The following is a 13,543-nucleotide window of genomic DNA, read 5'->3' on the forward strand; positions in this document are numbered from 1 at the left end:
TCTTTGTTTCTTTCTTGCTGATTTGTTTGAGTTCTTTGTAGATTCTGGGTATTAGTCCTTTATCAGATGTACAGTTTGAGAATATTTCTCCATAATGGTAGGTTGTCTGTTTACTCTGCTGATTATTTGCTTTGCTGTGCAGAAGCTTTGTAATTTAATTAAACCCATTTATTTATTTATTTATTTATTTATTTATTTATTTATTTATTTATTTTTTGGAGACAGAGTCTCACTTTGTTGCCCAGGCTAGAGTAAGTGCCATGGCATCAGCCTAGCTCACAGCAACCTCAAACTCCTGGGCTCAAGCAATCCTGCTGCCTCAGCCTCCCAGGTAGCTGGGACTATAGGCATGTGCCACCATGCCCAGCTAATTTTTTCTATATGTATTAGTTGGCCAATTAATTTCTTTCTATTTATAGTAGAGACGGGGTCTCGCTCTTGCTCAGGCTGGTTTCGAACTCCTGACCTCGAGCAGAGCAATCCGCCCGCCTCGGCTTCCCAGAGTGCTAGGATTACAGGCGTGAGCCACTGCGCCCAGCCTATTTATTTTTGTTATTGCTGTATTTGCCTTTGGGGTCTTAGTCATAAATTATTTTTAATTTTTTTTTTTTTTTTTTGAGACAGAGTCTCGCTTTGTTGCCCAGGCTAGAGTGAGTGCCATGGCGTCAGCCTAGCTCACAGCAACCTCAAACTCCTGGGCTCAAGCGATCCTCCTGCCTCAGCCTCCTGAGTAGCTGGGACTACAGGCATGCACCACCATGCCCGGCTCATTTTTTCTATATCTATTAGTTGGCCAGTTAATTTCTTTATATTTGTAGTAGAGACGGGGTCTCGCTCTTGCTCAGGCTGGTCTCAAACTCCTGACCTCGAGCAATCTGGCCGCCTTGGCCTCCCAGAGTGCTAGGATTACAGGCGTGAGCCACCGCGCCCGTCCTAAATTTTTTTATTTTTAATTTTTATGGGTACATAATAGTTTTATATCTTTATAGGGCACATGTGATTTTTTTCTATGTTTCCTCTCAGGAACACATGTGATGTTTTGATACAGGCATACACTGTGAATTAATCAAATCAGGGTAATTAGGGTATCCATTAACTCAGACATTTGTCATTTCTTTGTGTTAGGAACATTCCAGTTTTATTCTTATACTTAATTTAAAATTTACTCTAACTAGGCCGGGAGCGGTGGCTCACACCTGTAATCCTAGCACTCTGGGAGGCCGAGGCAGGAGGATCGTTTGAGCTCAGGAGTTTGAGACCAGCCTCAGCAAGAGTGAGACCCCGTCTCTACTATAAATAGAAAAAATTAATTGGTCTACTAAAAATATATATAGAAAAAATTAGCAGGGCATGGTGGCGAATGCCTGTAGTCCCAGCTACTCGGGAGGCTGAGGCAGGAGGATCGCTTGAGCCCAGGAGTTTAAGGTTGCCGTGAGCTAGGCTGACGCCACGACACTCTAGTCTGGGCAACAGAGTGAGACTCTGACTCAAAAAAATTCACCCTTACTCAACCATTGATTACAGTCACTTTGTTGTGCTATAAGAGATTGTTCATCCCATCTAACTATACTTTTGCACTCATTAACCTTCCCCACTTTATCCCCCCTTCCCTATCCTTCCCAGCCTCTGGTAACTGTCACTCTACCCTCTGTCTCCATGAGATCCATTGTTTTTGTTAAGGCTAGTCCAGTGCAATAGTGAGAAGGGGGTAAGAATGGAACAAGAAGTTCATTCTGCAACTGTGAACAATCAATTGAAATAACTCAACTACCTTTGGACCAGCCCGCTTGTTTTTAATATTTAGCTGCCACATAGGTGTGAGAACATGTGAGATTTGTCTTTCTGTGCATAGAAAGTTTTTCCTATGTTTTAGTCTAGAATTTTTAGGGTTTCATGCCTTACATTTAAGTCTTTTATCCATCCCTTGTTGATTAAGATCAGTTCCATTCTGTGATGTGTCATGTCTGTTCAGTGTTGTAAATTGGGATTATAGTTTAGATTTATGCATACAATTCAGTTAACGTGTTATTTTATAGTATCTGTACGTTTATCTACTATAAGGAATGCAATCCTTCAGTAAGGTATCAGTTGGATGTTTGTTAAAAGTATTTTCTATAATACCTACATGATGCTCTGTGACATAGAAGGAGGTGACAACTGCCTTCATGTGAATGTCATCACATAGATAAGGGCAATTACACTGTTAAAATGGAGGCCACATTTATTTCCCTGGGATTTAGCCTACTAGTTTTAAAAAAATTGCCAAGCTTTTTAAATTAATTATACTATAAATAAGACAGGTAATGGTTTAAGAACCCCCAAACCTGAAACAATTGTAAAGGAGACAGAGGAAGCAGATGCTCCAGGAGCCCTGAGAGGAGCTACTTTCCACACCTGGGCACAGGTGTGTCAGGTTACATGATACCTCTACTTGAACAAAAAGAGAGAATTTTCCTTTAGTATTTAGCATTTATTTAGTCCATTGTCTTCCTAAATTAAAAAGGATTTATTTCATCAGTCCATATTTAGAGTCAAAGACTTAGAAGCATATTTCATGTTTCTTTACACTAATTTTTTTTCTTTTCTTTTTTTTTTTTTTTAGAGCAGGCCACAGCAGCCACCGGCCGCTCACACCCGCCCTCTTTACACTGATTTTTAAATGTTTTGTTTAAGTAAAATGCACCGTTAAAAGTTGCCATTTTCGACCGGGCGCAGTGGCTCACGCCTGTAATCCTAGCACTCTGGGAGGCTGAGGCGGACGGATTGCTCGAGGTCTGGAGTTCAAAACCAGCCTGAGCAAGAGCGAGACCCCGTCTCTACTATAAATAGAAAGAAATTAATTGGCCAACTAATGTATATATATATATATAATTAGCCGGGCATGGTGGCACATGCCTGTAGTCCCAGCTACTGGGGAGGCTGAAGCAGGAGGACTGCTTGAGCCCAGGAGTCTGAGGTTGCTGTGAGCTAGGCTGATGCCACGGCACTCACTCTAGCCCGGGCAACAAAATGAGACTCTGTCTCAAAAAAAAAAAAAAAAGTTGCCATTTTGAATCTCAAATTGATATACTCCCTGCTTTAAGAATACCTGATAATTTGTAATTCAGACTTGCAAAATAAATAGAAGATGATTTATATTAGGGTTATAGTTATTATAAATTTATTTAGTACAAGGTTCTACAAATATTCAGTTTCCTTAGAAGGTATAAGTATGACTGTTTTACCTCTACCTCCTCAGTCATAGGTTTATTTTTTAAATTAGGGGCCTCGAAATACACTATAGGCTAGGAGAGAATTTAGGGAATAGTTTCTATGGGCAATGCTGCTTTGTTGATATGTCACGGAAATTTTAAGGTTGTTTCCCAGATATATGAATTTTTCTTGTTGCTTTATACTAAAAAGATTTTTCTTTTTTTTTTCTTTTTTTTTGTTAAAAAAGATTTTTAAAAGATAGCTAGTTTATCTAATGTTGGTAGAAACTCTAGGACATGATTCTTTGATACACGAGCCCTAACCTGTACTTGACTAATTTATTTGCGTTGTAAGGGGTTACTCTCCAGAAACCAAAGTGAACTCTTCTCCTCGAGCATTAATTTGCCTCACTGCCTCTATAGGGAAAACTAGGGGAGTAAAATTTAAAACAATTTCACAATACTAAATTTGATTAGCTCCCCATTAATTTTAAAAGAAGCAAAAGAATCAATACACGGCACAGTTCAGTAGCCCTGAAATTGCAAGAGCTTTATTACAGGATGAAAGAAAATGTAAATAGTGAAGAAGCCGACTGTCTTTTGGTGTTTTGATGTTCTGGCAGGCGTGCTTTCCTGGGCTTATGGTGGGAAGGATGAGTAGGAACTCTTGTTCCATGTTTAGCACCTGGCTGTGATCTGAAAAGCGCTGAATTAACCCAGTTTAATTTGTTTAAAAAACTACAAAGATGAGTTTGAAAGGTGGATGCTTTTATATTGTCAGATGATGGGCATGTCTTTTATTTCTGCCTCTTAACTTTCACTTCAATGCCATAGCAGTGTTAATCCCTGTACCCCGATCCAAGAGACTTCCCTGTCTTCTGTATCTCAGTGATAAACGTGTCAGGTTTCCTTGTTTATTTGAAAACCGCTGTGTGGAAGATGCTGTCTTAGGGAAGTACGATGGGAATGTGGATGGTGGGTGGCACACTCGCGGGCGGCCCTCACGTGACATTGACACAGCTGGGCGCCCTCGCTCCACAGTGATGGTGGAGATGGCTCCTTGACTACACTGAAGCCATTCGTTGAATTGCACACTTTATTTTCAAATTCATTTTATTTTCAGTCAGAGAGAGGAGTGTGGATGTATACCTTTAACGGGTGCAATGCATGATATGTGAATTATATCCCAATAAGTTGTTATGAAAAAGTAAAGATTTTTTAAATGCCATATGTGGAGTTTTTAAAATGTGGTGCCTGGGCCCAGCCTGCCTCTCTGCCCCATCCCACATGCTGAATGCTCCGATTCACTCTGAGTTCCACGTAGGCAGGTGACAGTCTGGGTTGGCAGTCACTGTGTCTCCCTCTTTGCACCATCCCTGGAGGAGCCTCCCAGCCAGACCCCAGGTCCCTGCTCGGACGGGCCGAGCCCCAGGGCAGCAGCAGTTGTCCTGAGCTACAGAGTTCTTACGTCAGACCTGCGGCGCTGGGAACAGCTCTCATCATCTCTGCCAGTCTTTGCCGCTTTGGACTGATTTGTACCCATTTGTGTTAGTCTGCAAGGGCTGCCATAAAAGAACATTACAGACTAGGTGGCTTAAACAACAGAAATTCATTTTCTCACTTTTCTGGAGGCTGGAAGTCCAAGATCAAGGTGTTGGCAGGTCTTGTTTCTCCCGAGGCCTCTCTCCCTGGCTTGCAGACGGCCACCGCCCACTCCGTCCTCACCAGGCCTTTCTCTGTGCACGGACATCCCTATGTCCCTTCCTTGTCTCATAAGTACACCAGCCCTATTGGATTGGCCACCCACCCTGAGGACCTCGTTTCACTTTAATTTCCCCTTTAAAGGCCCTGTCTCAGCCAGGCGCGGTGGCTCACGCCTGTCATCCTAGCACTCTGGGAGGGCGAGGCGGGCGGATTGCTCAAGGTCAGGAGTTCGAAACCAGCCCGAGCAAGAGTGAGACCCCGTCTCTACTATAAATAGAAAGAAATCAGTTGGCCAACTAATATATATAGAAAAAATTAATCGGGCATGGTGGTGCATGCCTGTGTCCCAGCTACTCGGGAGGCTGAGGCAGGAGGATCACTTGAGCCCAGGAGTTTGAGGTTGCTGTGAGCTAGGCTGACGCCACGGCACTCACCCTAGCCTGGGTGACAAAGCGAGACTCTGTCTCAAAAAATAAAATAAATAAATAAATAAAGGCCCTGTCTCCAAGTACAGTCACCTTAAGGGCTAGTGCTTCCACATATGAATTTGGGGGGAACATAATTCAGTCCGTCACACCCTTTATCCCAAATCACCGCCAGGGTCACAGCGGCCTCCACATTGCCAGATCCGCTGGCTCCTCTGCGTGCCGCGCCCACGGCTCTTTCCTGGCATGTCCACTCCTGCTCCCTCAGCAGATTCCCCTCCTCTGTGATGTTGGTGGGTTGCAGCATGTGGTTACCAGCCCTCATCTTTTTTCACTCTGCACACTTGCTCACCACCTGTGCACTCATGGGCCCGCCCAGATGAACAGAGCTGCCCACACCTTTGTGTCCCGTCTGCCTCGTGAAGCCCCATCACAGGCCCCAGCAGAGCCAGGACGGAGCCGAGCATGGCTTCCCTCTTTAAACACCCCAGCCTCCTCCCTCGCTCGGTTGGCAGTGCCGGCCGCCCTCTGCGTGGCACATCAGAGCCCCAGAAACCCAGGCGTCGTCCTGGAGTCTTCCCTCCTCCTCGTTCTGCAAGGATTGGGCGGGATGGACGATCAGTTGGGCATCAGTTCTGTGCCGTGTGCCTGTTTCTCAGATCTGACTCTCTGCTCTGGTCGCTGCCGCTGCCCGAGCAGCTTCTCAGCGTCTCTTGTGTGGGTGAGTCCAGCAGGCACAGAACGGGCTCCCGCTTTGCTCTGATTCTGCGGTCCCCACCCCTGGGCCGCAGGCCAGCACCTGTCTGCGGCTTGTCAGGGACCAGGCCGTAGAGCTGCGCCCTGGGTCTGGAGAATTTCATTTCCCTTAAACTTAGGAACCGGGTCTGCACAGCGGGAAGTGAGCTCGGGGAGCGCAGGAAACGTCACTGTTGCCGTTGTCAGTGCTGATGCTGATTCCTGTGTTCCCAGGGCTTAGAACAGGCCACAGTGGCTGTTGGAATAACTCGAGTACGTTAGTAAGAATAGCTAATTATTCCTGTAGCCTCTTACTGCAAAAAAGGGAGTAAAAAAGAAAAACAGCAACAACAACAACAACAAAAAGAATAGCTAATTAGTATAGTTGGAATAAGTAGACATTTTTTCGGACTTAGATCTTACTAATAATGACTTTATTATTTTAGTGAAAATCCGAAGATTCAACAAAGCCAAACCACAGCCTGATGTACTTGAAGAAGAAAAAATCTACGCATATCCCAGAAATACTACCTCGGAGACTGGATTCAGGTAAAGTTCAGGTGGGGAGTAAAATACTTAAGTTTTTTACCCCTAGAAGGGTAGAAAACATTTTAATGCTTAGAGTTTATGACTGTTCATCTATGTTTTATGGTTATGTTTGATTTGTTTGCTTCCTTTCAGCTGTGTTGAAACCAAGTCTAAATCATCCTACATAAATTTACTAAACCATTCATATGTTCGATGCAAAAGTAAGATTAACCACTTAGACAACCTAATTAGCCTCTCAGAGCTTTTGACGTTATTGTTATTATTTTGACGTTATTGTCATTAGTTGCTCCCTCCCTTGAAGTGCTTTTTTTGTAGGTTTCTACAGCCTCCTGGTCTTTTTTTTTTTTTCAGACAGAGTATCTCCTTATTGCTCAGGCTGGCTTTATTGTTTTTGTTTTTTTTTTGAGACAGAGTCTCACTTTGTTGCCCAGGCTAGAGTGAGTGCCATGGCGTCAGCCTAGCTCACAGCAACCTCAAACTCCTGGGCTCAAACAATCCTACTGCCTCAGCCTCCCTAGTAGCTGGGACTACAGGCATGCGCCACCATGCCCGGATAATTTTTTCTATATATATTAGTTGGCCAATTAATTTCTTTCTATTTATAGTAGAGACAGGGTCTCGTTCTTGCTCAGGGTGGTTTCGAACTCCTGACCTCGAGCAATCCACCCACCTCGGCCTCCTAGAGTGCTAGGATTACAGATGTGAGCCACCGCACCCGGCCCAGTTTTTTTTTTTTTTTTTTTAAATTTTAATTTTTGGTACAGATTGGGTCTTGCTATTTTTCCCAGGCTGGTCTTGAACTCGTGGCCCTGAGTGATCTTCCTGCATCAGCCTCTTGAGTGGCTGGGATTATAGGCATGTGCTGGCTCTGAATATTGATTTAACTCAAAATAGTAGTATTACATTCAGGGTTCAGAGGATACAAAAAGAGGACGTAAGTGAGTGTGTATGTGGAGGTGGGGAAAGTAAGAGAGCTAAATCTTAATGTTTTGTATAGGAAACCTAGTATCGTATAGAGCTAAATTAAAAAGAATCAAGAAATAGTGCCCAGGCGCAGTGGCTCACACCTGTAATCATAGCATTCTGGGAGGCCAAGGCGGGTGGATTGCTGGAGCTCAGGAGTTCAAAACCAGCCTGAGGAAGAGCAAGACCCCGTCTCTACTAAAAATAGAAAGAAATTATCTGAATAACTAAAAATATATAGAAAAATTTAGCTGGGCATGGTGGCGCATGCCTATAGTCCCAGCTACTCAGGAGGCTGAAGCAGAAGTATCGCTTGAGCCCAGGGGTTTGAGGTTGCTGTGAGGTACGCTGACACCACAGCACTCTAGCTCAGGCAGCAGAGTAAAACTCTGTCTCAAAAAACAACAAAGAAAAGAATATCCACAGCAAACGCCTTTGGAAAAAAAAAAAATAAAAAAGAAAAGAATAATTTAGTAGAAGGAAATTAAAAATACTTTATAGCTATTATTGGGAGGAGGGAGACCAAAGTGATCTGGAGCCTGGTGCAGGAGCTCATGCCTTTAATCCTAGCACTTTGGGAGGCTAAGGTGGGAGGATTGCTTGAGTCTAGGAGTTCAAGACTAGCCTGGGCAACATAGCCAGATCTCATCTGTACAAAAAACAAAAAAGGGGGAGGAGGCAGGGCCGGGGGAAAAAAAAAAAAAACACAAAAAAAACAAAAAAGCTAGGCATGGTGGTGAGCCTGTAGTCCTAGCTACTTGTGAGGCTGATGCAGAAGGATCTCTTGAGCCCAGGAGTTCAAGGTTGCAGTGAGCTGTGATCACACCACGGCACTCTAGCCCTGGCAACAGAGTAAGACCCTGTCTCAAAAAAAAAAAAAAAAAAAAAGGCCGGGCGCGGTGGCTCACGCCTGTAATCCTAGCACTCTGGGAGGCTGAGGCGGGCGGATTGCTCAAGGTCAGGAGTTCAAAACCAGCCTGAGCGAGACCCCGTCTCTACCATAAAAATAGAAAGAAATTAATTGGCCAACTAATATATATATATATATAAATCAGCCGGGCATGGTGACTTGTGCCTGTAGTCCCAGCTACTCGGGAGGCTGAGGCAGGAGGATCGCTTGAGCCCAGGAGATTGAGGTTGCTGTGAGCTAGGCTGACGCCACGGCACTCACTCTAGCCTAGGCAAGAAAGCAAGACTGTCTCAAAAAAAAAAAAAAAAAAATAGCGCTGGATGACTGATGTAGGAAGGAATTAGATTTGTTTTTTTATTTTATTTTACACTCTTCTCTACTATTTTTATTTGTATCAAATGCAAAAAGGAAAAAATACCACATATTTAAAAAAATGTTTCTCATGGTTAGAGCTGTCTGTTTAATGCTTGGTCATTATTTGATTATCGAACGAGTTCAATAGTTGCTCACTGGAGAACGAAGTCACTGCTCAAAACCGGAGAGGTTAGTCTGCGGAGAGACTGATGAGTGTTGGTGAATAAGTGTAACCTGTTTATGTTTTGGTATCTGCAGGACTCTTTCGAGGCTAGAAGAGGTTGTTGAGAAGCAGGCAGACATCATAGTGTACCTGAAACGGCACAACGCCCTGCTGAGTAAGCGGCTGCTGGCGCTCACCTCCTCGGGCCGGGGCTGCCAGCCAAGCAAAGCGTGAGTGGCTCGCACGTGCCCGCGGCTGCAAGATCCAGGGTCGCTGGGACTGACAGCCTGACAAGCTGCCACAGCAAGGTGTGGCCTTTGCTGAATGACATTTTATAATTTGTGTTGGAGACCTGACTTTGGTTTTCCTGTGTGGCTATTTAATATATAGGCCTTGTGGGTCATTTGAAAGGTGCTGTGTAGAAGCCTTGGTAACTCGAGGAAAATGTTTTGTACCTTTTGAAGTTATTTGACTGCTTGGTTTATCTTAGGGTCACAGATATAGTTTAAGTATGTCTATGACACATGACATTTAAAACCCTGTAATAATTTGGCTATTTATAGAAGAAGTCAGACAAGACAATCTTTTTTTTTTTTTTGAGACAGAGTCTCACTTTGTTGCCCAGGCTAGAGTGAGTGCCCTGGCGTCAGCCTAGCTCACAGCAACCTCAAACTCCTGGGCTCAAGCAATCCTCCTGCCTCAGCCTCCCAAGTAGCTGGGACTACAGGCATGTACCACCATGCCTGGCTAATTTTTTTTCTATATATATTACTTGGCCAATTAATTTCTTTCTATTTATAGTAGAGCCAGGGTCTCACTCTTGCTCAGGCTGGTTTCAAACTCCTGACCTTGAGCAATCCACCCGCCTCGGCCACCCAGAGAGCTAGGATTACAGGCGTGAGCCACCGCACCTGGCTGAAGATAATCTATTTTAAACAGGGTTTTAATCAAATAAGTTCTTCTCACTTTTAAGCTAATGAGAGGAGTGATTATTTCCTGTGGTGGGTGTTCTTCCTGCATTGCCTTATCATGTATTGCATGTGCTTATGTGGCATTGGATAGCTGTGGCCCATGCAGCTTTTATAGATAACTTCCTCACTATAGGACCAAGGTCTCACCGGTGATTTAATATGCAAACTCCTACAGTTTTCTATTCTCCAGAAATAAAATAGGAAGATTACTTGTACCAGTGTTTGACAGCCCTGTGTCAGACAAACCAGTGTTGCTTCTTTTATTGGCAGCACCTTTCTGTTAGCAAGAGCTGAAAAATTGAGAGAATTTAGACTGTCACTTTATTTTTACCCTTCTTCAAGAAGTTGACATACAATTCTGGCCGGGTGCAGTGGCTCACACCTGTAATCCTAGCTCTCTGGGAGGCCGAGGTGGGCAGTCAGGAGTTCGAAACCACCCTGGGCAAGAGCAAGACCCCGTCTCTACTATAAATAGAAAGAAATTAATTGGCCAACTAATATATATAGAAAAAATTAGCTGGGCATGGTGCCTGCAGTCCCAGCTACTCGGGAGGCTGAGGCAGGATTGCTTGAGCCGAGGAGTTTGAGGTTGCTGTGAGCCAGGCTGACGCCACGGCACTCACTCTAGCAGGAGCAACAAAGCGAGACTCTGTCTCAAAAAAAAAAAAAAAAAAAAAGAAGTTGACTTATAATTCAGTATTGGTTATACCTTCATTGGGTCAGCAAGTTCACTTATAGAAATCTTCTGTGGTTTTAAATTAGTGTAAAAGGAAGAAAAGAATCCTTTTCTAGTCTTGTTATACTTAAAAATTGTGATGGGAATAAAATGTCATGTCAGTTTTCTTACAGGTGTTAAACTTACTTAATTCTCAAGATAAAAATGAATTATTTTTATGAGTAATGGCATTGTTTATCCATTTTTTCCCAGTATGGCCCTTTAAGTGAATCATATTTCTTATCAGCACTGCTGCATGCTGCCTTAGGAAGACTTCTGGATGAAGGCTTAATATGAGTGGAGGGGATATTTATGATTGTGTAGGCTGTTAATATTTTTTGGTCATTAGCTGAATAGTCAATATTTGATTTGAAAAGCTATATGCAACTTCTACTGAAGGGTTTCAAGCAAGGAAGTGACGTCAGTTTTAGGTGGATCAGACTGTAATTCAATACAGAGGAAATATGGGTGGCAAAAGGATATGGCCTTGAACTAGGGCAGGTATAGTAACATTATAAAGATATTTGTGTATATGTATATAAATAGAGAAGTATATGTATGTGTGTGTGTGTGTTCCAATTGACAGTAGCATCATGACTTATTAAAAGTTCATTATTTGTTAATGGCAATATTGAAAAATACAAATAAAACATAGGAATGTATTGGATATAACTTATATAGGCAAGGGATGAATTCATTGGGTCACATCTCCCGTGAGCTATGGAGGGCAAGTGCCTGTGTTTAGATACAGCCATTGCTGGGTGTTCTGAAGGTTTTCTACCAAAGAAAAACTGAAGAGCTGAAGCACCCACAAACTTTGCCTTCAGTTGTTTTACTTTTCAAAAGGAAAACAGCAGTGGTAGATGATGATTAGTGCTTTTTTTTAATTCAATTTGGATCTACGGTCAGTTTCTGAGATGGATGGGATGAACTTTGGTTTACAGAGAAAGGCATAGTTAGAGAGTTAGGATGCTCAGGTTCTGATATAATGTCTGTATAACCACTGACACTTTTCTAAGTGCAATAACGAACATTTCAAACACATGAAAATGAATGTAAGTATCAGAACTAGCAAAACAGAAAAATGAACAAAACAAATGTTAAGTGTTCTCTTCACGTGGCTGGTACTATGCCAGCACTGTGGGCACAAAAATTGAAGATGGCCGGAGCTCACATTCTAAGGAGGGAGAGGCTCTGCGCTAAATGCAATGACGACAGTGAGCCCAAAGCACTGCCCTCCCCGTCAGAAGGTTTTAGGAATTCCAGGCAAAATAATGAGTCAAGAGGCAAGGCAAGGCTGGGCTGGGCGTGGTAGCTCATGCCTGTTATCCTAGCACTCTGGGAGGCTGAGGCGGGAGGATGGCTCAAGGTCAGGAGTTTGAGATCAGCCTGAGCAAGAGTGAGACCCAGACTCTACTAAAAATAGAAAGAAATTGGCCAACTAAAAATACATAGAAAAAACTAGCCGGGCATGGTGGCGCGTGCCTGTAGTCCCAGCTACTCGGGAGGCTGAGGCAGGAGGATCACTTGAGCCCAGGAGTTTGAGGTTGCTGTGAGCTAAGCTGACGCCACGGCACTCACTCTAGCCCGGGCAGCAGAGTGAGACTCTGTCTCAAAAAAAAAAAAAAAAAAGCAAGGCAAACAACTACAAAATATCACAAGGACCACATGTAGCTTGAACCAAAAGCATGAGGCGCAGGTGGACAGGGCCAGACGTAGAGGCCTCCATGCGACTGCGGAGCCTGTGCTCCACCTTGCTGATGGACCCACGGCAGGGCTCCCAGCAAGAGACTGTGGTTCAATACGGAGGAAACGTGGCAGAGAGATACGGCTGTGAACTAGGGCAGGCATGGTAACACTTTATTATAAAAGTATATATGTGTGTATCTGTGTATATGTGTGTATTCCAAATGATAGCATCATGACTTATTATAAAATTAAAAGATGATTATTTTTACATGGTAATATTAAAAAATATAAAACAAAACAATTATTTGAAATTCCCCCACAATGGAATTGTGCTAGTTTATACTGCTTTGTTGTCGCATATGCTCACCAATTTTGGGTGTTATCCTATTTAATCCTAGCCCTTCTGATGAGATGTCACTGTTTCTAAATGCATTTCTTTGGATACTAATGAAGTGAAGTTGAGCTTTTTTATGCATATCTTTTGGCCTTTTGTAAATCTTTTGTGACATTTGTATTCAAGTCCTGTGCTTGTTATTCTCCTGGGATAGTCTTTTCCTTAACAAATATAATCTTCCTGTATATATTAAAGGTAGTCCTCAGTTTATATTTGTTAGAAATGTGCCCTAGTTTGTCTTGGGATCTTTTGGTATTTGCCATGTAAACCCTGCAGGCCGGGTTCTTCCTCCCGCTGCACTGGTGGAAAAGTTCCCACAAATGAACGCCCAGAGCCCCATCAGGCTGCTGCCCACCCTGAGAGAGCTGCTGGTGGCTTGGGTGAACTTGAATATACCCAGGCTTCTGCTGTGCCTTTTTTTCTTGCGGAAATTCAAACAAAAGCCTTACTTGAGTCAAGAAAATTATTTCTCCTTTTTTATTTCCCCCGAATTTCCTCTCAGGTTTTCTCAGCCTCAGCACTACTGACATTTTGGGTTGCATAGTTCTGTTGTCAGGGTCTGTCCTGTGCCTCACAGGATGTTTGGCAGCATCCTGGTTGTTACGATGCCCATAGCATCCCTCGTTGTGACAACCAAAAATGTCCCCATCCATATGCACTGCACTTAATTTTATTTAACACTTAATATTTAATTGAGGGCAGACTATGTGCCAGAGAGTATCTTAGGTGCTGGGAATACAGGGGTCAGAAAGGTTACTGTTCTCATGAAATCTACATTTT

The 13,543-nt window shown here is 43.3% G+C and overlaps 1 protein-coding gene across 2 annotated transcripts in view; it reads left to right on the top strand.

Moving 5' to 3' along the window:
• The window catches only part of TMEM192 (transmembrane protein 192), a 32,404-nt gene extending 19,568 nt beyond the window's left edge, over positions 1 to 12,836 (top strand). For both annotated transcript variants that reach the window (XM_076010752.1, XM_076010753.1), the window contains exons 5-6: positions 6,502 to 6,604; positions 9,090 to 12,836. In XM_076010752.1, coding sequence (XP_075866867.1) covers positions 6,502 to 6,604; positions 9,090 to 9,228 — 242 coding nt within the window. In that variant the 3' untranslated portion in view covers positions 9,229 to 12,836. The remainder of the gene's footprint in view (positions 1 to 6,501; positions 6,605 to 9,089) is intronic.
• The last annotated feature ends 707 nt before the right edge of the window (positions 12,837 to 13,543 follow it).

This window comes from Microcebus murinus, chromosome 15 (assembly GCF_040939455.1).
Source record: "Microcebus murinus isolate Inina chromosome 15, M.murinus_Inina_mat1.0, whole genome shotgun sequence".
NCBI lineage: Eukaryota > Metazoa > Chordata > Mammalia > Primates > Cheirogaleidae > Microcebus > Microcebus murinus.